This window comes from Miniopterus schreibersii, assembly GCF_964146895.1.
Source record: "Miniopterus schreibersii genome assembly, chromosome: 11".
Lineage (NCBI taxonomy): Eukaryota > Metazoa > Chordata > Mammalia > Chiroptera > Miniopteridae > Miniopterus > Miniopterus schreibersii.
The window spans coordinates 17,593,035-17,620,376 of record NC_138111.1 but is presented as its reverse complement, the minus strand read 5'-3'; the positions used below and the strand labels follow the sequence as shown (position 1 = coordinate 17,620,376).

The following is a 27,342-nucleotide window of genomic DNA, read 5'->3' as shown; positions in this document are numbered from 1 at the left end:
TCACCCAGAGCATTTTGCATGGGTCTCCTTCCAGTGCACAGAGCCACTGGATGGCTGGTTAGAATGCGGGTCCCCAGTGGCTTGCATATCCCAGCCCCTCTCCCCCTTCAGGCCAGTCTCTTGGGGGGAGGGGCTTTCCTGAACACTCTATCATGGCAGGTCCACTTCCCTTTTTATTCTCCATCAATTTTTTTTTTTTTAAAACCCCAAAACAGTTTTAAGATATAATATAATGCACACACCATAAAATTTAACCCAGAATGTACAATCCAGTGGTTCTTAGTATATGCACAGAGTTGTGCTCTCACCATCACAAGTTAATTTAAAAACATCCATCACATTTTATTATTTGATTTTTTAGTAGTATTTTCAGCCTGTGATTATGTTTATTTCTCTCCTCCTCTGTGCTTTGTCTCCTTACTCTGCCGTGTGCGCTCCGCTAGGGCAGGCACTGTTAGGGCTACGCCCGGCTGCGGCCTCCGCACCCCGCAGCCGCCCCCTCACACAGGAACCCCGCAGGACGGTGCCAGGAAGCCTGCCGGCTGTCCCGGCTACTCCTCGTCGCAGCAGGTGCAGGGCACCTGGACGGGAGCCAGGGTCCCCCTGGGGAAACCATTAGGCGCAGGGATTTTCAGAGGAGGTGTAGGGAGGCAATGCATGCCCCAGGGAGGCTTATAACCCTGGGCTGGGCCTTGGTAATTTGGGAAACCATAATCCAAGTATCTATTGTTTCCAGAGAACGAACTAGGGAGAGTAACGCTGGACAAAATCTTGATAGGCGGGAACACGCCGGATGTGGAAAGATCAGAGGGGCGTGGGCTCGCCGAAGTGATGCAACCCCGCATGGAGGCGCCGCAACGCGGCTGGAGTTTTCCTTGGGAAACTCAGACCCGTGCCCGCTGGGCTGGCACAATGGCGTTTCCGAGCCCACGCCCAGCCCACTGGGGGCAGTAGTTGTTGTGGCGGCCAGACGCTTCTCTCTCGTCCAACTTCCAAACCGCGACAGCTGCAACCTTGCCAAGGACTCCCTCGTTTCCCCGCGCTCTCTGGGTTGTGCCCCCCCCCAGCAGTTCATCTCCCCCTCCCGCCCCGCCCGGGCTGCTCGGTGCAGCCCCCGCGTCCCAGGGGAGCGGCGGGCGGGCGCACCTGGCGCCTCGGGCGCCCAGGCCCTGCGCGCTGGTGACCGCATCGCCCCGCGCGCAGCTGGCAGCGCGCTCCCGCCCCGAAACACTTGAGTGGAGTGGCCTGTCTAGCGCCCAGCGAACAACATTATCCAATTGCTTCCCGTTTTATTCGCAGGCTGGGAGCTGGGAGAGCCCGAGCGTTCACTTTCAACCCTCAAGGGGAGGAGAGGGTGCGGGCGGGGAGGGAAGACGCTGCGGGCTCCACCTCGCGCGCAGCCCGGTGCGGCCAGAGCGCCAGGCTCGGGCCGATGCGAGCAGCGCCGGCGGGCCCCGCAGCAGCGCGCCCGGCAGCCCGGAGCCCCGCGATGGAGTGAGTATCCCCGCGCCGCGCGCCTCGCTCCCCGCCCCGCTCCCGCACGTTGCCATGGCGACCGAGGCACAGGCCGAGCCTGCCGGGTCCCCTTCCCGGATGGGTGTTTAATTTCAGCTCCCCGTGTGCGCCCGGGGTTTCTATAGCAGCAGCTGCGGCGGCCGCAGGAGCCCGGGGTGGGAGCCCGCGGTGCGCGGTGGTGCGCGGCTGCCCCTTGGCCGCCTCGCCAGGGAGGGACTTGCGTTCCAGGCGAACCGCATCCCTGCCCTCAGCCTCCGCTTCTCAGGGAGTTGGCCGCGATAGCCATGACTCCCATTCCTAGCCGCGTCAGCATGATTGGACTGCAGTTTTGGGTTTTTGTTTTTATTTAAAAAGGAGGGGTAGGGGGTCACTGCGGATCGGAAGCAAATGTGGTTCGGTGTGGAGCGCGGAATGGAAGGACCATGAGTTGGTGGGTAATGTGAGCCCGAGCTGCAGTGCCCTGGCTACTGGCAGCCATAGGTGCCACCCCCCACCCCCCACCCCCAGATAATTGATTTGTTCCTGGGGTTGTTGAGAAAGGAGACAGAAAGGTAGGAACGGTGGCGGGGGCTGGATGACAGCGTCTGGCACCGTGGGCACGGGCGGGGTGGGGGAGAGAGGGCGTGAAGGCCGGCGGGGCGTCACCCAGCGAAGGCACAGTGAGCGGCTTCAGTGGCGGGCTGGGGCTGGGCTCCTCGCCTTCCCTTAGCATCCTGCGGCTGCTCCTCGGTCCCCCTCCCGGCGCTGCCGCCGCAGGGCCACCAGGCAGGCGACAGGCGCCCGGAACGGGCCATTTTTGGAGTCAGCTACGAAATACCGCTCACTTGGGCGGCTTTTCCTCCCCCTGCCCTCTTCCCACGGATACTCCCTGACCCTGAGGCCGTATGAAATCATATTTCAGCCTGGAGATAATGTCCTGTTTTCAGTGTCAGGACTTTTCGTGCCAAATCCAGTAAACCCTAGATGCAGCTTTTCTGTCTCTGCGTATCTGACGGTGCAGATGCAATTTCATCCTTGCCAACCAGGCTGCTGGAGCAGAAGTGAGGCGGGGGTGGCACCTCAGGAGTGAGGAGCTGGAGATTTCAGCCCCTGCCTGGGCGGGCACTAGTGCTGCCGACTTCCTGTACCAGAAATGCAATGTTTCCCAGCCTCAGTTTCCCTGTTTGTACGATGGAGACAAAGATATTCCTTCCTCACTTTGAAGCATTGTTGAGAAGATCAGATACTATTTCTATTTCTTCTAAAGGGCTTTGTAAGTTGTGCGGTGTGCACGAATTTAAGGAGCTAATGCTTAAGGCTCTGGGGTCGGTTTTCGGGGTTGCAGTCCTTTTGCACTTTGCTGAAAGACGTCAGTCTCTCTAGGCCTCATATCTGGAAACAGGAGTAATAATACTAATGACAATTTTATGCCATTTTTGTGGAGATGGAGCAAGTCGATAATTATAAGGGTCTCAGAGCAGAGCCTGCCACCAAGTGAGCTCAGTAAATATCATCCATTAACCTATAAATATTATCTGTTGTCCTTCGGCTTTCCTCATCTCTTGCCTGTAGACTAGTCTTCTGCGTTAAGTTTTTACGTTTCAGGCTTCCATGGATGATAATGTTAGTGGGTTCACACGCTCCGGTATGGAACCAGCCCCTCCACACAGATGCGCCCCACATCTCCTGTCACTTGCTCACGCCACTCCTCACCATTCCAACGCCAGGCCTCTCTGAACTCTCTCCTTATGTGCAGAGAAATTTGAAAACCAACTGAGATCTGTAGAGGTATATATATACATATATTTCTCCTTTTAGAGTCATCCATTGATTTAATAAAGTTTTTACTCAGATAACTCTTATAGTCTGTGATTTGAGAATCTTGGCTCTTTGCTAGTTTCATAATAGATAAAATTTCTTCCCAGTTTTTCATTCTTTGTGTTCATTTCAGCAGGTTTCAGGGTAATATAGAGAAAACTTACCTTTACCATACATTTGAATGAATCAATCAATGAATCTTGTGTTGCCATGAAAATAATATTAGGAGCTACCCAATGTCACTGTTATTGGAAACTTTGTTGTTATTATATGTCTTTTTTCAATCAATTCCTAGGAATGTGCATAGCAGAAGTTCATGAAAGATTATAAATACTTAGCAGTAGAAGAATTATGGAAAGGGTGTACAGTGTGATATTGTCACTCACCCTTCAAATCCACACTCTACCCTTCCCCCATTGCTTTGTGCCCTACTCGGAGCACCATGCACTGTGTCAACTAGGCTGTCTTGCCTTTCAGCTTCCTGTTGAGTTGGATCAATGGGAGGCACCGGCAGGAGACCCAAGGGTGGAAGATGAGTGAAGTCCGCGTATTTACTCCATGGTCTCCTTTCCTGCAGGACAGTGGGTGACAATGGTCTTTCTTCTTCTAAAGACCACAGTCCTGCCTGTAGCCCTCTCCTCTAGCTGTAGCTCAGATTCTCTCTCGGTTCTGGTCACCACTCCTCCCTTTGCTCCTTTTGGACTAGGTGTGCCAATGATAGACCTCCCCACCTTGTTAGCCCCTGGTGCTTCATCAGCCCTGTTGGTTTTCCTGAACTCTGCCCGGGCCTTTGAAAGCAATCTCTTTCTTAAGCTTGCCTCGGTTACCCAGTTTGAATATGCCATCTGTTTCTAGCTGGATCCTAACTCATAGGGTGTGCTGCAAGTCTGATAAAAACACACTTTGCATTACTAGACGGGAACTTGGTAATTTTTGTTTGTCTACACAGTCTGGTCATTGGAGCTCAAGGCTCCAAAATATGAAACAGGAATTGTTGGTTTTCATGAGCTTGCTCATAAATGGAAGAATGGAAGCTCTGCTTCCACAGGCTACCAATGTGTTCATTTGCTTCCCAGTGAAAAGGTCATTTTTCTTATAACATAATAAAAAATTCCCCAGATCTGACTCCTCAGAAGGAAGGCCAATCTCAGTCACAGAAGGGCTTAATTAGAGTTTTATTTAAAGAATGAAACTTTATTTCTTTTCACTATAGGAAGGAACTTTAAAAGTCAAAATTCTGTTTTTGCAAGTAAATCTTCATAAAATTTGATCTACTGTTTAAACACAAGTAATAGCTTAACCTATCAGGAGCATGTAAATGAATGCTTCTTGAATTGATACCAAGTCAATAAAATCTGCCCCATCATCCTCTTTTTCCCACCCGTCCCATTCTTCGTGCAGATAGTACAAAAGCACAACATTTAATCAAAAGGTGTGTTTTGTAAGTTCTGAATAAATGAGCTCTAAAGATATTATACTCCATCTGTTTCTATATAGTATTTCACACTTGGAAAGTAAGTTGTTTGGACTGCTTATCCTGCCTTCATTGCCTCTATTTTGCAATTACGTTCATTTATTCATTCATAACTCATTAAGTACCTACTATGTGCTAGGCACTGTACTAGGTACCTCTGATACAAATATGAGTACAACATAGTTCCTGCCTCTCTGGAGGTGATAATCTAGTGAGGAAAGTATATAATTGGCCAGAATATTATACTGACGTACGTTAAGTGTTATACTAGGGGAAGGTTTGAGGAGATACTGTATGAAGCACAAAGTGAAGGACAAAGGCTATGTGAATCTTAGGAGTTCAGAGATTCTAGATGAGATCAAACTACAAGCCAAATTCTTAGCCCTTGAGATAAATTTAAAATAAATGCACTTTGTTTTAAATGTCCAGACCAGTCATCTTACAACTGCTTAAGTCACTTTCTCAAAAACATAGCCAAGCCAATTCCAATATTAAAACTAGTTTGAACAACGGACAGTCTTCCAATGTTTTTGTTTACATGAATGAGCCTATGGCTGGGGCTACCTCCAAGATCATTCATGCTGCAGTGTCGTGGCGAATGCCTGCCCCCTTGAGGAATCAGAAACTCGGTGTTTCAGAGGACAGTGCAAAGCGGGATCCCTAACAGAGCAAAACAAAGCCAAGAGCCAGAAGCGAACGGAATAAAAAACAAAACAGAACCCACAAAAACATGTGAGGATTACTGGGGACACTGCTCAATTAGGTACTTGTTTTAGCCGTCTTTGTTGGAATCACATCAAAAGTGTCTAACTCTTGAAAGGCATTAAGACCTGCTAACCTGCAGCTCTGAGCCATTCAGGAAGCACTAAGGAAGGTGGTCCAGACGCAGTGTGGAAGTTCTCCATCCTTCCAGAGCTCTCCTTACCCACTTACCTTCCGAGAGGGGGGTGCCCAGCATTTGAAGTTACTGACACCAACAATAAGGTCTCATCTCCTCAGAGACCCACCTCTGTACCTTGCACACAGCCCCCCGGGAATGGTGTTGAAAGGCAGAGCCTGATTCTGTAGGTCTGGGTGGGGCTGGAGAGTCTACATTCCCAGCAAGCCCCCTGGAGAGGGTGCTGCTGCTGCTGGTCTGCAGACCACACTTTGACAGCCATGTTCATGGTGCAGAGACACGCGTGGGGCTGCATTGCCAGGAACGAGGGCCTCATCCTTTTGCATTTCCTCCCCCCAAACAACTCGCCACAGGGGATTGCTCCAATGAACTGGCGTTCAGCAATCTGTATAAAACAGGCCAATCTGCAGGGCAAAACTGGCTCTTCATGTTAGTTGGCATAACTTGGCAATTCCATTTGCATAAAGTCTTTTAGTTTTGTTTTTGTTTGAAAATCAAGGCAGGCTGCAGGGTTGCGAAAAGAAGTGTTTACAAGGTAAATAAATCTAATTCTATCTTTTAAAGTAAGAATTTAAAGATTTTTGTGGTTATAAATAACCTAAAATCTAAAAATATTTGTTTCTGGCCAGTTTCTTAATGTTTAATAAAATAGCTAGTGAATCTAATTGTCTGTTGTCTCAGATGGCTGCAAATCAGTAATATCTTGGTGTAAATGTCAAGTTGTGATTCTATAATATGAAACTCACATGAATATGAATGTGATATGTTAGGACCAAGAAGCTTTGTGCTGTTACATTCCCTGAACAAGCTTCACAGACTTAGGGATCCTCACTGTTGAAAGCCAGGAAAGAGCGACGTATTTCATAAAGAGTCATTCAAAGATGCTATCAAATTGTGTTTTTATCTATGCGAGATGAGAATTAGATCCCAAACTCTTTCCTTGTTATGGGAGCTAAATATTAGAAGGACAATACACATTTGAGAATTAAACTGTACGGAAAGAGGTTCAGTTATAGATTCTTGACTGCTTAATAAAATGATCGCTCTCCAAACCTAATTACATTTGTGTGAATTAGAGCGCAGTTCTTAAGGGCTCTCAGTATGCCCTCCCCCGCCCATGGCAGCCGCATAATGTGCCCTCCTGTTAGCGTCACTGCAGGTCTTGAAATTAGAATCATTTTATTATATCAAGGTGGTGTGCACATGGCCTCAGTGCAGGAAGAGTAAGGGTGTCAGGTCTTGGAAAAACAAAGGTGAGGGGTGTGTGTGTGTATGAAAATCTCTATGTTGTTTTTTTTTGTCTTAAACAACAGAGATTTATTTCTCACAGTTCTGGAGGTTGGAAAGTCCAAAATCAAGGTGTCAGCAGATGTGGTGTCTGATGAGGGCTCTCTTTGCGTCCTTATATGGTAGCGAGAGAGAAAGCTCTGGTCTCATCTTTTAAGGGCACTGATCCCATCACGTAGCCTCCACCCTCACGACTTCATCTAAAAGAATTACCTCTGAGAGTCTTCACCTCCAAATACCATCACATTGGAGATTAGGGCTTTGACATATAAATTTTTTTGGGGGGGTGCATTTAATCCATACTACTTACAGTCACATGATTCACCTGGACGTCTAGTGTCACTGCTGTTTTCCGCCCTCCCCCTTCATCTCGGTCCCTGTATCACCTGCCTTGTACAGGGGCATAGATTTGCTGAGTGGATGTTGAAAGCACCTTCTGTGCTTTCTGAATGGGCCCCTTTAGTCAGCCAAGCTTTAGTCAACTAAGCACTCTTGGTTATTACCTTGTACGTTCCAGGCATTTTTAGGTTCTTTATTGATAATCTCTACTTTCTAAGGTCTCCCTCTGAAATGCCACCCTTCAGGTATGTATATATCGTGTCTTATTTGGATACTTTCTTTTCTCCCATTCATCCATACCTTGAGAATTATAAAAGGACTCCTAAGACCAAAATCCCCAAGCTGATGGAAAAGCTTTGGCCCTTGTCACCCACGGCCCAAATTTTCCTGCTTCAGGAGATTGGTCGCCTCTTGCACTTGCTTAGTCACAGAGACGGGCTGGCCGCCAGGCAGCTCCTGGGCTCAGGCGGTGGTGGGGCAAAAAGGTAACAGAGGGACCTGGAAGGGACTTAGACAGCTGGCATCTGTGAATGAGAAAACGTTTAGGCAAAAACCAGTGAAATCTGCAGGGGATCCTTGTTGGCAGTTGGTTTCTTTAGTGGAAAAAGCCGCTGGGGTCACCTGCAGAGCAGGTCACTGGGAACTGCAGCTACTCCCACTGTGTGGCTTATGTTGGTAGCCTTTGCCTTTCTTCTTTGTTCCTGTCTCTCTCTCTATACAGTTCAGCTTTGCTGGTCTCTGGGTGGGGTGAAACCCAAGTGGGTCCTTCATATAGTGCCCTGAAAGCCTGGGGAAGCTAGTCATTCACCTCACTCTCTTTCTTGATGAGGGGGACCCTTTCTAGATAGGGAGTTCTTTCTTGACTTTGGGCATCATCAGCTTGGGGGATGGGATGATGCAGGCAAATGAAGCTGTTCTCTCTTCCCTTTTTGTAGGGTCATTTTTGTTCCACTGTGTTACTGAAGTATGTTCAATGGGCTCCTGAGCTCTCCCAGAGATGTTTTGTTCATGGAAACTGTCTAATTATTGATCTTTGTGGGGGAACAGAGGCTGGGGTCTCCTACACTGCCATCTTGGAATATCATCCAGGAATCTAATGGGAGCTGTGTTCCACTTCCACTGCTCATGTCGGCCCCTCATCATGTCTTAGGCCACCGCCCCAGACCCTGACTGCCCAGTGGTACTAAGGTGCAGGTTCCACGTGAGCATGAGTCGAACACCTGTCTTGATGCTTTCAAAGCTTAAGGTGACACTGCATTTGATTCATAAAATAGAAGATCTGTGGAGTGGAAAGCATAAACCATGGTCACAGGTAACACTAATGCCTAAAGTCAGCCCAATACTGGAGTGGAAGCTTAGGCTTATAGTTGAGAAGAAAACTAATCTATACCCAGAGGATAAACTTATAAACAGGTCTGCATTTAGGGAGGGAAAGAAATTGTCCTTTTCACCAGTAAGTATTAGTTATAGGGTTTTCATAGATGCCTTTTATCAAACTCAGGGTGTTTCCTTCTTTTCCCAGGGTGCTGACAGCAGTGTTTTTGGTTTTTGTTTTTAACAGCTATTACATTTATCAAGTACTTTTTTCTAGATCTAATGAGACAATCATATGGATTCCCTTTGTTAGTATTTTGTTGAGGTTTTTGCATTTATATTCATCAAAGATATTTTTTTTTCCTGCAATGCCCTTGTCAGGTGTTGGTGTCAGTGTTACATTGATGTCAAATAACTAGTAGGGAAGGGCGTCTTCCTCCTCTATTTTCAGGAAGACTTTATATAGTAGTAGAAGAATTTCTTCTTTAAATGTTTGATAGAATTGACTAGTGAAACTTTCTGGGATGAGTTTTTCTTGATTAGAAGGTTTTAAATGACAAATTCCATTTCTTTAATAGATATAGGCCTACTCAGATGTTTCATTTCTTTTTGTGTTATTTTCAGTAAATTGCATTTTCCAAGGAATTTGTTCATATCATCGAAGATGTTAAATCTATTAAGATAAAGTCTTTCATAAAGTTCTCTTATTATCTTTTTAACATGCACAAGAATCTATAGTGATGCCCTTGATATCATTCCTGATATTTGTTATTTGTGTTTTTGCTCTTTTTACTTGATTAGATTTTATAAGGATTTATCAATTTTTAAAATCTTTTCAAAGTACCAACTTTTGGTTCTTGTGTTCTCTCTTGTGTGTTTTCCATTTCATGATTTCTATTCCTTTCGTTTTTATTTTTTTTATTTTATATACTCTGTACTCATTTTTCCCACCATTTTAAAATTAAACATCAGGTCATTAAAATATCTTCTTTTCAGATACTAATATTTCAAGTTACAGATTGTCTTCTAAGCATTAGCTGCTTTCCACATATTTCGATTTGTTGTATTTTCATTATTATTTTATTTGGAAATATTTTCTAATTTCTCTTGTGATTCATTTTTTTGACTCATGCTATAACTGGTAACATTTTCCCTCAGTCTGAAGAAATTCCTTTAGAATATTCTCATGTAATGTATTTATGCTGGTGACAAATTTTTCTGGTTGTTGTTTATCTGAGGATGTCTTTATTTCACCGTCATCGTTGAAGAGCATTTTTGCTGGATATAGAATTTTACGTTGGCAGTTTTTCCTTTTAGTACTTTAAAGATGTTATTCTATTGCTTTTCACTTTCAACATTTCTGATGAGAAGTCAGTCATCATTTTTATAATTTATCCTTTTTATGTAATATGTCTTTTTTTCCTTAGGTTGCTTTAAAGATTTTCTCATTTTCTTTGTTTTGAGTAGTTTGACTATAATGTTCCTAGATGTAGTTTTCTTGTAGTATTTCCTGCTTGGTGTTCTGGAGAATTCACAGCATGTATTTTTTTCAAATATGTTTCCTACCCCATTCTCTATCCTTTACTTTTGGAACTGCAATTATTCCTATGGTAGAGTGCTTGATACTATCCCACAAGTCACTGAGACTCTACTCATGTTGTTTGATTTTTTAAATTTAAGTGATTTTAAAAATTTACTAACAGTTTTAGATTTATATAAAAATTGCAAAAATAATTAGAGTTCATATATTCCTATTACCTAGTTTCTTACATTGTTAACTTAACATCTTACATTACTAGTGCACATTTGTCACGACCAAGGAGCCAACATTGGCATATCATTATTATCTAAACTCCATATTAGATACAGATTTCACTAGTTTTTCCCTCATATTCTTTTTATGTTCCAGAATCCCACCCAGGAAACCACATTGCAGTTAGTCATCATGCCTCCTAAGCATCCCCTGGTCTGTGGCAGTTTCTCAGATTTTCCATGTTTTTTATTATCTTGACAGTTGTGAGGAGAACTGGTTAGGTATTTTGTAGATTTTCCCTCAATTTTGGTTTGTCTGATGTTTTCTCATGGTTAGAGTGGGGTTATGGCTTTTTGGGAGGAAAGCCTCAGAGATGAAGCACCAGTAACTTCATGCTATCTGAGGGGTAAACACTATCAATGGATGATTTATCACTGATGATGTCAACCTTGATCACCTGGCCAGGGTAGTGTTTGCCAAGTTTCTCCATTGCATAGTTCCTTTTCCTCCTTTTCTAAGAGCTGGGGAGATAAGCTGTACCTCCTTGAGGGAGAAAGTACAGTAAGTCCTCACTTAACACTGTTGATAGGTTCTGTGACTTTAAGCAAAACAATGCACACAAAAATCATTTTTATGATAGGCTAATTGATATAAACAAGAGTTAAGTTCCTCTGGCAATTCATCAATGTCATAATGAGATGACATTGAGTGAAATGATATTTTTCAAGTACCTGCTATACCTGGATGATTTATTTAGAATTCTTTTTTTTCTTTATCTTTATTGTTGAGAGTATTACATGTGTCCCATGCCCCCCCCCACTTCGCTCCCACCCCCTCCTCAGGCCTTCACCCCTTCATTGACTGTGTCCATGGGTTATGCATATAACTTCTTTGGATAATCTTTTCTCACCCTCCACCTCCCTTCCCTCTTTCCTCTGAAATATGATCGTCTGTTGCATGCGTCAATGTCTCTGGATCTATTTAGTTCATCAGCTTCTTTTGTTCATTAGCTTCTTCTTAAAGAAGACCCTTCAACTTTTCCTATAGTGTTGGTCTGGTGGTGATGAATGCCTTTAGCTTTTTCTTATCTGTGAAGCTCTTTATCTGACCTTCTATTCTAAATGATAGCTTTGCTGGGTAGAGCAATCTTGGTTGTAGTTCCATGTTTCTCATCACTTTGAATATTTCTTGCCACTCCCTTCTAGCCTGCAAGGTTTCTATTGAGAAATCAGCTGGCAGTCATATGGGGGCTCCCTTGTAGGTAACTAACTGCTTTCCTCTTGCTGCTTTTAAGATTCTCTCTTTGTCTTTAACCTTTGGCATTTTAATTATGATGAGTGTCTTGCTGTGGGCCTCTTTGGGTTCCTCTTGTTTGGGACTCTCTGTGCTTCCTGGACTTGTAAGTCTATTTCTTTCCCCAGATAGGGGAAGTTTTCTGTAATTATTTTTTCAAATAGATTTTCAATTTCTTGGTCTCTTTCTGCCCCTTCTGGCACCCCAATAATACAAAGGTTGAGCCTCTTGAAGTTGTCCCAGAGGCTCCTTATACTATCTTCATATTTGTGGATTCTTTTTTCTTTTTGCTCTTCTGGTTGGGTGTTTTTTGTTTCCTCATGTTCCAAATTGCTGATTTGATTCTCAGCGTCCTCTACTCTACTGTTGATTCCCTGTAAATTATTCTTCATTTCAGTTCCTGTAGCCTTCATTTCAAATTGGTACTTTATTATGTTATCAATTTTCTCAGTTATTTCCCTAATAATATGCTTAAACATCCTTATAAACAAAATTCTGAACTCTCTGTTAGCTTGCTTGGATCTATTTCATTTAGTTCCTCTTCTAGAGATTTCTTCTGTTCTTTCCTTTGTGACATGTTTCTTTGCCTCCCCATTTTGGCTGCTTCTAGGTGTTTGTTTCTATGTATTAGGTAGAGCTGCTATGTCTCCTGGAATTTGTAGAGTGGCTTTGTGTAGTAGGTGTCCTGTAGGGTCCAGGGGCTTAGCCTCCCCAGTCACCTGAGTTGGGCCTTCCAGGTGCTCCCCTGTGTGGCTGTGTGCACTGTCCTGTTGTAGTTGAGCCTTGGTTGTTGTTGGCGTCACTGGGAGGAATTGACCCCCTGGCCAATCAGCTGTGAGGACCAGCTGCAACCACAGCCAAAGAGCTGCTGTGCTGGAGACACCCCTATGGGGCAGGATTTACTTCAGTGGAGCTTTGGTGTTCACCAAGTGCACCCCTTGAGTGTGTCACTCGTGGATGTGGTAGGGTTGTAATCCAGAGTGGTTGAGTCTGACCACCGGGTGCACTGTCTCTGGGGCCTCCCTGGAGGTGCAAAGTCAGCCTCTGCCAGTGCCTTGCCCAGGGCCACCCAGCCTGAGCTACATACCGTAGTTGGCTGCTACTTATGCTAGGCTTGGAGGTGTCCAGGAGGCCAAGCTATGAGCCAATGCAGCTGCTGCTAGTGCCAGGCCTGGGGCCACTTATCAAGCCGTATGGGGCCCGCTGCTGCTTGTTTGAGAGATTTTAGGAAAGTCCTAAGCATGAGGCTCGAGGGGCCACTTGCACAGAAAAGCCCCTGGAAATGGGCCGGATGAGCTGCAGGTGGGGAGGGGCGGGGCCTCCGGGAATCACGGGGCGGGGCCAAAGGCGTGAGTCAGGTGCTGGCGGCTCAAACATGGCGCCTGCCTGCCGGCTGTGCGGGGAGGACTCGCCAAAGGAGCAACAGCCTCTGCAGCTCTTCTGCCTGGGAGGAAGCTGCCCCCCCACCTCTCGCCCGGATCTCAGGCAGGTTAGTTCCTCCCCGAGTGTCCCAGGTCCTTTCAGGCTGCTGCCCGGCGCTGGGCTCAGAGGGAGCGTCCGAGTGAGTCCATGTGCGGGCCCTGTAAGAGGAAAGCCTGGGGCTCCCGCAGCCTCCGCGACCCTCAGGGACAGTCCCTGCTGGTTCCACAGCCCGGAGTTGTGGGGGCGTCTCTTCCCGGCCCTGGAGCCCTGAGCTGGGGGCCTCTGTGGGGCTGGGAGCCCTCGCTCCTTCGGGAAACCTCCACCGCTGAGATTCCCTCCGGGTTTCCCCGCGGCACCGGGTGTGGGCCCGCGGCCGCATCTCCGGGATTCAGCCCCGACCCGCCCGCGTCTCCGCCCCTCCTCCCGGTCTCGGTGCTTCCTCAGTTCCCTGGTTGTGGGGCTTCTGTTTGGCCAGATCTCAGGAGGCTCTGAGTGACGGTGGTTCTGTATTTTAGTTGTGATTTCGATGTGGTTGCGGGAGGCGGGCGCAGCTGCTACCTGCGCCGCCATCTTGCTTCTCCTAGAATTCTTCTGTGTGAGAGACTTATATTTCCAATTTATTTATTCAATCATGTATCTATTTATACCAGCATGAACTAGTTTCCAGGTAAATTTATTGGCAAACCACCTACTCTGTGGTTCACAGGACCCAGTTTAGACATTGTGTTGCTGTAGGGATCACAGAGGGCGTTAACACAGGCGTTGGCCTGGCCCTAGACTCCTATGGGGTTGGCTCTGTCCTAATTTAGCATAGAGATCTCTTGTACCTCCAGCCTCCTAGCTACAGCATTCAATCATTAATATTAATAACATTAATAGAACAACCTAGTAGAAACTTTTATTCTGAAAAGGCTTTGTGATGATTTAAATAATAGGTATTTATTATTTATTTTAATAACACAATTGGATAAAAATAAATGGGTGATAAAACCAAGACAAAAGGAAAATTAAGTTTGGGAATATAAAGCTGAGCAAGATTATTCGAGCAAATGCACGTCACATTGTTCCATTCAGTTGCTAAAGGTGGGCTGCAGATTTGGCTCTGAGCTTGCCAATGTCTAGAACAAAGGGAAAAGTAATTGGTTACAAGATTCAAAATGTCTAAGTAACAAAGACAAGCTAGTTATTAAGGAGAGAACAGCTTTTCTTAGTACCAAGGCTTAAGAGAAATTTCTCTCATGGATGCTGTACGTTCCCAGAGTAAATGCACAATCAGGTTTCACAGTGACTTCCTCGCCGTGCCCCTCACTGAATGTGAATGACAAGACAGCTGTGTGCATCATCTTTTACAGAATGAAGTATTATCAAGGGCCATTTCATGGCACTAAATGCATAAAAGAGTCTGAGTCTGACTATTTTCATAGGTCCTATTACTTACACTGCAGTCGTTCCTCAAATAACATCTGTCTTGTGGTTCACCCTTCATTTTTGCTCCCCTTAAAACCTTTGAAATAAACATGATCCACATTTCCCTTCAGAAAGGGTGAAAAAAATGATCTCTTCCTCATTGTTTACCAGGCTTTATACTCAATATAAAAGAAGCAAAACATTCGGTACTAGGAGCTGATAACATTGGGTTTCATTTATAATCATTAAGATTTTCATAGATGCCACCTCTTGAGGTACACACTTATCTAGGAGAGACAATCTATGGGCCTTCCTGGTGTCCAGAAGAGACAAGGTATAGACAGAGGAAATTAAAGTTCTGGGAAGAGGAAATCATTGTTGGCCCAAATATTATAGTGCCTTTTTTTTTCTGGCTAGAGGTAAGCCAAAATTTAAAATTTAATTATACCGCTGATGGTTTGGCTTGATAAGTATAATGGATGCTAATTCATAGGTGGCTGCGAATCAATACTTTTTTTCCCATGAGCAATAACGTTTGCTTTGAAATATTTTATCTAAGGGTAAGATTCAACCCGTGAAGCTTTTTGAGGTGAGAACTCTGAGAAGTGCAATATGGCAAATGCATATTTTTATTTAGGGCTTAGATCTGCCTTGGTAGATCTGATTACAGAAGCCCCTCGTCACCTGGAGCATCATTTTAGAAATCTCCGGGCACCAAAAGCCCTGCGAGTGTTGTGTCTCTGTTACCTCTAAGTGTCTGGAGCTGCACTAGCTTTCCCTTGGTGCTTCTACCCCAGAGTCTTCCAGAGTGCGTATTGCCAAGCTGTGGCTGTGGAGGGCTTCCTGTGGACAGCACTAACTTAAATGAAAATGTTTTCATTTTGTAGCTGTATCAGATTAGAGGAAAGATATTCTCAAAGCCAGCTGTTTCAGAAGTGAGGAGAGCAGAGCTATTACGCTTAGAGACCAGTGGTCTATGGCAATGGGAACAGTGGGTGTGTGGAACAAGAAGGGACGTGCAGAGCTTAGATCTGGTTCCTTAACCAGCCGGCTGACCTGTTCTCCTCTGTTTCGTGGATATAGACCCCCTGCTTCACCAGGTGGGAGTAAATTACTTCTCTCTTGGGAAAGGAACCCACGTATACTTTGGGTCCCTGGCACCAAGTTTTGCCTTTGGAAACTCTGACTTACTTATATGATCTTTGGAAAGTAATTGAACTTCCAGGCTTCAGGTGCCACTTGAGTATGATCTAGACTAATTATATTTGGCTTTTCACACCCCACTGGGAGATGCAGAGCGACCCCAAAACCATAGAATTCTAAAGCTCTGGCTGGGTGAAAAAGGTGGATGGATTAAGCTAACAAACAAGCAAACAAACAACTCATAGATACAGACAACTTTACGGTGATTACCAGAGGGAAAGGGGGTTGGGGGGAGTTAGAAGAGGGTATTGGAGGGGTAAATGGTGATGCAAGGAAACTTGACTGGGGTGGTAAACATAATACAATATACAGGTGATGTATTATAGAATTATACACCTGAAACCTATATAATTTTATTAACCAATGTCACCCCAATAAATTCAATAAAATAGAAAATAAAAAAGGAACAAAAACAATTCTAAAGCTCAAACGTCATCTGGCTCAGTCTAGTCTCCAGGTGTGTGAGCTCAGAGGTGGTAAGTGTTCTCCGCAACAACTGGACCCACATTTAAAAAAGGCTACCCTCCCCTACCCTAGGGTAAAGAAACTTCTTTGGTTGACTGTGCAAGTGTTTCATTACTCTTAGGCAAGAAGATGCTCTTTGTAAAAAATATCGTAACTGAATGTGGAAGTTCTATAATACAGACTGAATCCTCTCATTATGTTTGACAGGATGCTTCATTTTACCATCTGTGTGGCTTGGTAAAGTCACCTTAATCACTCTGAATTGTTCATCTCTACAATGAAATAGTAATCGTATCTCTAGATTCATGCAAGAAGAGAGTATTTTTCAACACTTATGTGCTCATGTTATTTTATATTTTATTGACATTTATTCTGGGAACTAACTAGTTTTCATCGATGACTCATATTTGTCTTATGGTCCACCAAGACTCCCAGGTGCTTCTGGCTACACCTGGATCTGCTGAGTCAATTTCTTCCCGCCTGCAATGCGTATGGTTTGGTTTTGATTCAAATGGTGCAGATATGTTTAGACTCCGTTCTCTGTTAAGGAAGCCAAGGCACACACGGGCAGGCCCAGACTCCTGTGCAGGTGGCCCTACTTTCTCTCACAGGTGATCAGAGCAGGACAGTCACAGACACATGCTCTCAACCCTGCTCCCCAGCAGGCAGATAGTCCATATGCAGTTAGGCCCCAAAGCTCAGGCCTGGTTTTAGACATTAGCTCAGAGAAAGTTCTCAAATGTGTGCTAGGAATAACTACTATCAGCGCATAGATCGGGAGTCAGTAAACTTTTTTATTCCTTAAAAGAACTATATAAAACGTATAGGATTAACCCAGCCTGGCATGGCTCAGCGGTTGAGCATAGACCTAGGATCCAAGAGATTGCAGTTCGATTCCCGGTCAGGGCACATGCCCGGGTTGCAGGCTCTATCTCCAGTTGGGGGCATGCAGGAGGCAGCTGATCAATGACGACTCTCTTATCATTGATGTTTCTCTCTCTCTCCCTTCCTCTCTCTGAAATTAATAAAGATATATTTAAAAAATGTATAGGATTATAAAATTTAAAAACAATTATACTGAAATATAGTCATTAAATTATTATAAAACAAATTTGTGATAGAGCAAGGCATGTGTTTTTTATTCATGCATTAAATGCCAACCCTAGCAGCAGATCAGATAACTAATTTCAGAGTCATGTGAGTGTAATAGTGATTTTGACATATCCGCAACAGTTATAATATAACATGAAAATACCTGTGATTTCTCCAGGTGACAAAGTCACAGGTACTGCCAATCCTACTGTAGTTTGTTACCTACATTCATAATAGAAAGAACTGGTAAATTTTAGTTAGAGATTAGTGAAAATAAATATATAATTTTTTTCCTATACTAGTTCATGAATCCCCCAACTCCTACCCCAGGCTAAGGACCCTAGTTCTAGACAATAATGAAAACAGAAGAAAAGCTAAGTAGAAGAAAAACAGAAAGCTTTCCTTGTCAATGTCCTGTTATATGAATGTTACTTACATTTCAAGCCACTAGCAATAAATGTGCTTTAGTTCAATGGTTAGCACAACTTTTGCATTCTGTCATCTCCCAATAAATATCTGTTGAAGAAAGTATTAAAAGCATTGCTTTGCATTCATCCATCTACTTGCCTTTTTCCTCGAATGGACTATGAACTCCTTGAGGGCACATCAGGTTCCCTGTAACACAGGAGCCCCGTAAATGTTTGTTGAATGAAAAAAATGATATAATAATATCTGGATTAAGTCAAAACATCTTCAAAATAACACCCACTTGGCTTTGTAACATCCTATCAGATAAGAAAGAAAGAGCTCTCAGTAATTTCTGGCAGAATTCTCTTCAATAGCTCCTACTTATTGAGTATTTATTGTGTGTAAGGAGTATAAAGTCATTTAACACTCACAATAAGCTCGCCCACCTTCAACCATGTAGTTCAATATTGTTGAGAGTTGACGTGTGCTAAGCCGTGGCTGGCGTTACACTGAACACAACGGCACCATGAGGGTACAGAGATGACAAAGGGTAACGGCTCCAGCCTGCGGAGAGGCCACTATCCAGCAGGGTGTAGAGATATGTGTCTGTCTATCATGAGACAGGCGGACAAAGGCAGACTGAGGGATCAGCATCACAAAAGGCACTCGGCAGGATGGAATGGTTTTTTCCCCCAGAAATGGTGGATTTTTCAGAGCAACAAAAATTTGAGGAGAGAAGATGGGGGAACAGCAGAAGGGAGAAGGCTGGAAAGGTGGGCTGAGGTTTGAACCTCAGAGCTCAGTGATTTAGACTTACACAGAGAGTCAAAAATGCCACGGCTGCCTTCAAGTGCTGAACCAACACTGTGTCTCATTCCAAGTCACTGACACAAGGTGATGACGATTTTGCAGGAGCCTCGCAGAGCACCACCATGCATCTTGAGTTTTTCAGATCAAGTTGGATCAGCACGCCCTCCACATCCCCAGTGGAAGTATCGCTCAAAAAAATCAGGCGACTGGACTTCTGATGGGAACAGAAGCATCTCAGTGCCACCTGTTGCCATCCTCACAGTGCTCATCTGAGGCTCTGCTCTGCCATCAGCCTCTGGTTAAGCATCATTGTGGTGGTTCATAGTAATTTTCCCAGATCAAAAATTTCAGAGAATTAATAACGTAGTAATTTGATCCAGCTCGATTCTCTTAGACTAGTCAAGGCAATTAGGGAGCCGTCATCCATGCCATGCCTCTATTTATCCTAATGAGAAGCACCCTGATTGATAATGAGGGCTGGCAGTTTAATGTGGCTCAAAACATAATTTGTAAACGCTAATGACCAGCGTGTTAGCTCTCAGAATGGCACAAATGGAACCATTTCTCGAAACATGTGCTGTTTTGATGTTTCTGGATCATGTTGCTCTGCTCACTCTAGGAAATATATTGCTTTGTACACAGTTCACTAGATGACAGAACAGGCCCATCTTCTACTGAAAAATATGTTTTCATATAATCATCTGTTTAAGTATACCTTTGGCCTTTTAATGTGTAGAGTCATGAAATATTTGAGTAGAAGGGCCTTAAAAGTGCTCTGGTCCAATTACCTTATTTAATAAATGAAGACCTCCAGGCTCTGGAAGAGAGAAAAGACTTGTCCAAGGCTCTTGACTCTGCAGCAGTGGACCTCAGATGGGACCCAGGTCAGTGCATCTGCTCCCATGAGAGGCTGCTCTCACATGTAGGTAGTTTTCAGGGCACCTGATCCCTTTATTTGTTTGGAGTGCCTTCTGGTGCCTGAGAACATTTTTCTCTGCTAGTTCCAGGGGCTTTCTGACCACGTCCGTTGTGTATTCTGCACTAAATGGAGAAGTCCTGTCCTTGGCAAAGCATGCTTCCCTGCTCTGACTTCTTGACTTTATTTCTGAACTTCCTGTAATAGTTTGGATGGATGGTGGCCCTCCAAAAAAAAAAATACACCCACGTCCTAAAGCCCAGAACCAACTGTATTCTTCTGTAATAATCGGTATGTGAGTTTGAGACTTCCTTATTTGGAAAAAGGTTCTTTGCAGATGTAATGAAGTTAAGGATCTAAAGATGGGATCATCCTGGAATTAGAAAGGCAGAGGGAGAGTTGAGACACAGGGATGGGGCCATGTAAAGACAGAGGCTGAGATGGGAGTTATGTGGCTACAAGTCAAGGAACACATCAGAGATTGCCAGCAAGTTCCAGAAACCAGGAGAGAGGCATGGAACAGAGTCTCCCTCAGGACCTTCAAAAGGAATCAAGGTAGATGCTAATAAATATTTATGGGTTGAATGAAAGGCAAATACATGCTTACTTCTACAGAGTGCATAATGGTCCCATTCATCAGGCTGCCAAGAAATGAGGCCCTGCAGGGAAGATAGTAAAAGGTCAAAACTCTCAAAGGAGAGGCAAATTCCGTTGTAGCCTTTGTGATGCCAACTGCTCTCTTCTGTAGTAGTCGGGGTGTGAGTTTGAGATTCAGTTGCTACCCTCATCTCTGAAAGACCCCACCTTTCTTCCACACCTCCCGCCATCAGTCAGCAGGGGGACCCATCCTCAGGGTGCGTGTAGACTCTGCAGAATCACAATCCCACTGCAGGTGATGAAAAAATGCATTAAACGAGTTCCGCGGTTGACTCTGGGTCCCTTAATCGTTCTGATCCTCTATTTTTCATCTGTAAAGTGGAAAAAAATGATAGCTCCCTCAAAGCCTTGTTTGAATTCATGATATGAGGTAGGCGTGTTATACAGTGTGTCGCTAAGAGAGCACAATAAATAGCGTACCTATTACTTGCGTGAGTTTTAAACAAATTGAGAAATAAGGCAAAAGAATCAATAGATGGAAAACAAAAAAATCACCTTCCTGACTACTAGTCAAGACTCTAATGGAGTCCATAGCTTAGCGTGAGACTCCCACATGACAGCTGAATCTCTGCATGGGGTGGATTTAGTCTTCTGGTCTCGGGCTGCCCGGGATCCTGCTGTGGGGACAGTGCCTGTCTCTGGAGCAGCTGAGCGAGCTGCATGTTCCCAGGGTCTGGCCCACTTCTGAGAGGACGAGGCAGGATTATGCAGGTCAAGTCCCTGCCACCAAACTCACTACTCAGCTGAGTGACTCCCAGGGGAAGAGTGAGCGAGAGGTGGACAGAGGCCAGGAGTGTCATGGAAATAGAGCTGCTCCCGCGTGGTTGGAAGCATAAGGAACGGGGAACATCCTTCTGTTTTCTTAACCCATCAGGCCATGGAGTGGGCTTCCCCTGCCGGAGGAGGACCCGTGATCGTCAGGATGGTCCCATTCTTATCCTGTGACACTTCTCCACACCAGCATCTCATCCTGCCTTGGCTTGTGTCCAAGACAATATCTTAACTTTAGTTCACAGTCTAGAAATATATACAGTGCTTTAAAAATCTGTAGTATTTTGGCAAAAGATCTTTAAAGAAATCAGCTAGAGGTAAATTGTATCTTGATAATCATGAAGTTAGAACAATGTCTTTTTCTTTTCTGGATGCTGGCTTAAAATGGAGATTTGAAATTCTCCCTTTCTTTCATATATTCCTGCAAAGGCCCATCTGATCTTTGCTGTAAATTTATGTCTCTCAATTTCAAAGAATCTAGTTGGCTTTAAAACTATTCATAATTTTGAAATGGTCTGTTTTCCTTTTAGGCCTTATAGCTTAATACTGCATAATCAGGGTTAATGCCTAAAGTTCCCAATTTGTAAAAGACATACAATTGTAATTGTCCTCATATATACTTTTAGGGTTTCCTCTCAATTGAATTCAAAGATAAAATTAACATAGGGGAACATAGAGACCTGGGATTAAATGTTACTAAATGTAGTTACTGAATATTACTAATGTAGGATTTAAATATCAGTTAAACGTTATAACTAAATACATATTTGCTCAATAAATATAACTTACAGATGTGTAAATTATAAGGACTCTTCGTTTGTGTATACCCAACACACATGGGACTGTTTACAGAGTCATGATCATGTCCTATGCAGCTGTGAGATAAAGCAGGATCTTAGTTTTATATGTTATATGTTTTGCAACTGTGGTTCTGCCTGTCAGTGATATTTCCCCTGAGTTCAGCATGGGCACACCGGCCACTTCTCAGAATGAATACTGAATGTGTATGTTTCAGAACAAAAGCTATAAAAATGGCTTTTAAGTGCCTTTAAGAGGGGCCTGGAAAACCTTGAAAGAAGTGGGAGAGGGGGGGACGTTGAAGAGGTTGTGGAAGAATTTGCTGCTGGCATAAAATCAGAGGTTAAAACATAACCACAACGTAAAATATACAAATGTTCTCCTCCAAAGCCCTTAGATCTCTGAGATGCATAAATGTTGCATTACTTTGAATTTCACACACACACACACACACACTGCTTCGTATATTCTGCAGCTAAGCATGATTGGCCAGGGCAAGCACTGAGGCACTGAGGGAGATTGAATGGCATCAGTATCTGATTGGGTCGTGGGGTAGAAAAATCCATCCCTGTGTTCTTTGATTTTCTTTCCCAGTTGAATAATTTAACGACATTTATTTACAACGTAGTCTCGTGGATGTTGGGAGGTGGAAGGAACCTTACTTAGAAAGGATCTGGTCTACTCTCCCACCAAATTGAGAATATTTCTGCCTCGCCTCTAACTTGTGACCTCCCCGTTTCCCCTGAGAGGCCTGGGCGCGGAGCCCTGAAGCCGCAGCACTCACTCTCTCTGTGGACAGCGCCAGCCACTGGGCACCCCTGGGTCTGAGCTGAGCTTCCCTGCCCTGTGGGATCCACCCTTCGATCTGCATTTAGTCTTTTGGAACTGACGGCAATAAGTTTAGTCCCCTGCCCCCTCTCATAAAACGCTTTCAGATGTTGGTAGAAACCTCTCATATTCCAATGAGCCCTTTTTTCTAACTTATATCCAAGCCTTTCCCATCTAAAGAAATAGTATTTCCAGGGGAAAATTAATATCTTAACAATATTGTATCTTAGAATCCTTAAAGATGCTATAGCTCTCCATACTTTGGTATTCTTTGGTTTCTCTCAGCAATACTTTTTTATTTTTTTGGTGTGCAGCTTTTGCATATATTTGTTAAAATTTATCTCTCCTTCATAGGTTTTAAAAATGGAGGTTATGATTCACATAAATTTACCCCTTTACAGTATATCATTAAATGGCTTTTAGAGTATTCACTAACTTGTCTAAAAATCACCATCGTATAATTTTAAAATGGTGTTTTAAATTTGACTTCCCAATTGTTTATTTGTAGTATATATAGTTGCTACTATATAGATACACAATTGATTTCGTATTTTGACTGTATCTTGAGACCTTACTAAACTCATTTTTAGTCCTAATAGGGTTCAAAAAAAATTCCATAGGATTTTCTACATAAACCATCATGGCATCTTTTAAAAGACAGTTTTAATTCATCTTTCCTATGGCTATCCTTTACTTCTTTACTTTGCCTTATTACTAAGCTTTCAATAAGTCGGTAATAGCAGTGGTGAGAGTAGAGACCCTTCCCTTGTCCCTGATCTTAGGAAGAAGCATTCGGCCCTTCACTGTAAGGCATGAACTACCTATAGGTGGTTCATAGATGCCCTTTATTAAATTGTACAGTTTCCTTCAACTTTCAGCTTACTCGGAGTTATTTTAATGAATGGATATTAAATTTTGTCAAATGATTTTGCTCTACTAGGATTATTGCATGGTTTTGTTTTTAGAATATATCAACGTGAGGAATTACATTAATTAACTAAACACGTTAAATCTTGTCTTTCTGGGGTGAATCCCACTTGGTCATGATGTATTATTCCTTTTCTATATTAGTTTATTTGATTTGCTAAACATTTTAAAAAGGAATTTTGCATCCATATGCACGAAGGGACATTGGTCTGTGGTTTCTTTTTTAAAACAATGTCAGGATTATTTTGTTAACAGAGGAATGCTGGCCTCATAAAGTGAGTTTGAAGGTGTTCCCTTTTTCTATTTTCTGGAATATTTGTGTAGAATCAGCATTATATTCCCTTAAATATTAATAAAATTTACCCAAAGAAGCCATCTGGGCCTGGTATTTTCTTCATGGGAATGTTTTAATTCTGAATTCAAATTATTTCATAGCTACAAGGTTATACAGGTTATTTATTATTTTCCTGAGTAAGCTTTGCTGTTTTGTGTCTTTAAAAAATTTTTTCCATTTTATCTTAACTCGACAAATTTATTTCCATAAAGTTTTCTTAATATTCCCCCATTATTCTAATGTTCATAGGACCTCTGAGAAATTTCCCCTCTTTAGTTACTAACATTGGTAGTTTGTATCTAATCTTTTTTTCTGATCAGTCTAATAAATTTTACTGACCTTTTTAAAGACCTATCACTGATTTGCTTTATTGTTTTTCTGGGGTTTTTTATTTCACTGATTTCTGACTTTATTATTTCCTTTTTTTCTGCTTACTTTAGGTTTAATTAATTCTTTTTCTAGTCCCTTAAGGTAAATTGGAGAGCAATTTGCAATATCTACCAGGATTTTAAATGTTTACAGCTTTTGACCCAGTTTTTCCACTTCCAGGCACCGATCCCTTCCCTTCCTGGCCCCTATGAAAAGGCATGTGTCCACAGGGGTATCAGCATCACTTGTACTTGCAAAATTGGAAAGGATCTAATCAGTGGATTGAGGGGCTTCACCTAGATCCCCTCTTCTGGGCCAGAATATCCATCTCCAACCACTCTAAGTGCCAGCTGCTAAAGGCTTATAGCTGCACCCTCTCTGGAAAGTTGTCCTCAACTGATAAGCAGCCTTCTCACTTGGAAATGGCTGTGAAGTTACCTCTGGATGTAGCCCCAAGCCAATGTCTGACATACAGGGTGGGACAGAAGCTCAGCACCCTTTCCTTGCGCCATGCATGTTCTGGAGCTCCCCACGGGATCAGGCTGAGGTTAGACCTGCCTAGAACCGCATCTTTCCTTCTGCCCCTGCCACGTCTTTTTCTCCCTGACTTCTCCATAGGTTTCTTTTGAAAGCACTTCCCAAGATATCACTTGTGCAAGAATTCCCATCCTGTGATCTGCTTCTAGAGAACCCAGTCTAAGAAAATCATTAATGGAGTTGGTTAAATAAATGACAGTGTCCCATATAATAAAGTACTACTTAGACACTAAGAAAAGAGAGGTAATAGCTCTCTATATACTGATATGGAGTGGTCTCCAAAACAGAGCCAAAAAGCAAGTTGCAAATAAGCATGTATAATAAACTACCATTTATGTTAAAATCGCCAATTTACAAATATGTTTGACTAGGCACAGACTATCTCTGTAAGTCTAGCCAAGAAGTGATAATAGCTTTTGTTTGATGCCAAGGGGAACCTAAGTGGGGTCTGTGAGATAGGAAGAAAAAAGAGAGTGCACTTTACACTATATACTCTTTTCTACCTTTTAAATATTGCACCATGTAAATAAATGACCTATTAAATTATAGTATGTCACGATGGTAAAGCAAAAACCATTAGTACTATCAAATATCTTAAGTTTAGTAGAACGTTACTTATCTCTTTTCTCTTGGCCTTAGGAATAGATCACATTAAAAAATTAGAATGTCAGTACTCTAAATGGAAACGTATGTTTTTGAAGTCCGTTGATAGTATTTAAAAATTATCTAATTATCTGTATCTTAAGGATTCTCTCTGCAATTTGGTTAATTTGCCTCGTAAGCAGTTTCCTTACGGGTAATGCCACGGTAGCTTCCAGTTGGCCCTTTCTAAATGATCCCAAATTGCCCAGTGTCTTCATTCAGATGAATGTGCTTTTTCTGAACTTGAAGTTAATTACCATTCATTTTACTGCTTTAATTATGATAGATTTCCTGACTGCTTCATGCCTGTGACCACAGAGGCATCACACCATTATTAGTTATATTTGGCCTTTGGTTACAAATTATACACACATATTTGCTGTGAATTGCACATTATATTAAAGATCAAACATGCTCAACTTAAGGCTTCAACACAGAAAGTAATGACAACACACAGTTCTGAAACCAGAGACCACACATTGTCTCTGCCAAAAAATGCAGAGGTCATGATTAAATAAAAAAAACCTTTTTGCAGCTGAAACATTACAGAAAATATCTCACACCCCTCTCCCTGTCCATTAAAGAGCTAAGGGTATATAACAACCAAAAAAACCTGGCCTTCACCCTTCGCCTGCTGGGTGCTGCTTTTGCAGGGGGGCAAAGAGCTTCACCCTCCCACCTGCCCTCCCTCCTCTCGCCCTGTCACACTTGTAGATCCACTCAGATGGTGCAGGAAGCACAGAGAAGGTAGGCTGTTGTGAATGTACCTTGTGCAAGCGGCCATCTGTTCTTCCATTCCTTCAACAACCATTTAATGTATTCATTCTTACTATGCGCTTGGCTTTGTGCTAAAGATCTGGGCAGGCAGTGGTGAACATGGTACAGAATCTTACGGAGTTCAGATTTACTTTAAGTCATGACAGTAAGCAAATGAGGGTCAGACAGTGAGCAAATATCTTTTTAATGTACAAAAAGGAAAGGGAGAAGCAATATATGTGTGTATGTGTGTGTTCATAAAACAACACTATATGTATATGCTACATATATACACATATTTATATTATTTGACTACATAACACTTTAAAATTCTGTGCACTAGAAATAACACAAGCAAAACTGAAGGTCTAAAAATGACAGCTTGATTGTGGCAGAAAACTGGTAAGTCACTCTTAAAATTAGTAACAGAAAGACAAACGGCTCAATAGAAAAATGAGTGAAAGACACGAACAGGCAATTCACAACGAATGAGCACATTCAACAGTAAGATGTCATTTTTACCTACTAAACTAGCAACATGTTTTTTGTGGGACCTCATGAGGCCAGAATGAGGTTGAAAGACTCTCACACGCAGCTGTGAGTGGTGTAAATTGGCATCTCCTTTCCAGTCCCTGTCTGGCGGACAGTGAGACAGAATTAATCAAATGCCTGAAACCAGTTTCTGCCACTTGACTTTGTAATGTCCCTTTTCAGAACTTTATCTTGAGGGAATAATCAGAGATATAAATAAAGATTTTCGTACAAGGATGATGATTGTGTCATTGTTTGTAATCACGAAAATTTGTAAGCTATCTATTCCAAAATTAGATGTTTAAATTTATTAAAGAAATTATAATATTCCACCATTAAAATTCATATTTTCAAAGAATAAAGATATGAGAAAATACTTAAGGTATATTATTAAGTGACAAAAGCAGGAAAGCACAGTAGGAACTCCAGTGGGCTAGTAGCTTGCACACAGACAGAAAGGAATAGGTAAAAAAAAAGAGTAGTTCTTTCTCGGTGGTGGAATAAGAGTCATTTTGCTTTCCATTTTAGTCCCCCCTTGTATTTTCTAATCTCAACTGTTAACAAAGATTACTTTTATAATAAATTAAAAGATTATATCAAGTGAAAGGAAGATACATGACTAGCACCCAATTCATCCTGCCTCCAATCCTGATATTTATAGGCAAATGTGTTTTCAATGACTGTTCAAACCCCATAAAGATTCCTGATGTCCTTTTGAATACAGTGGTCTCAGAACCTCTCAAAATTCTTCCAGGATATAATTCTTCATTCACATTTACACCTTTAGTGTCTCATTGGA

At 42.9% G+C, this 27,342-nt stretch overlaps 1 protein-coding gene across 6 annotated transcripts in view; it reads left to right on the top strand.

Moving 5' to 3' along the window:
* Positions 1–1,131: 1,131 nt before the first annotated feature.
* PALM2AKAP2 (PALM2 and AKAP2 fusion) overlaps positions 1,132–27,342 on the top strand; it is a 351,155-nt gene continuing 324,944 nt past the window's right edge. For 3 of the 6 annotated variants that reach the window (XM_081152444.1, XM_081152441.1, XM_081152446.1), the window contains exon 1: positions 1,132–1,494. In XM_081152444.1, the coding sequence (XP_081008570.1) occupies positions 1,433–1,494 (62 nt within the window). In that variant the 5' untranslated portion in view covers positions 1,132–1,432. The remainder of the gene's footprint in view (positions 1,495–27,342) is intronic. The other 3 variants (XM_081152445.1, XM_081152447.1, XM_081152448.1) reach the window with 3 other exon arrangements.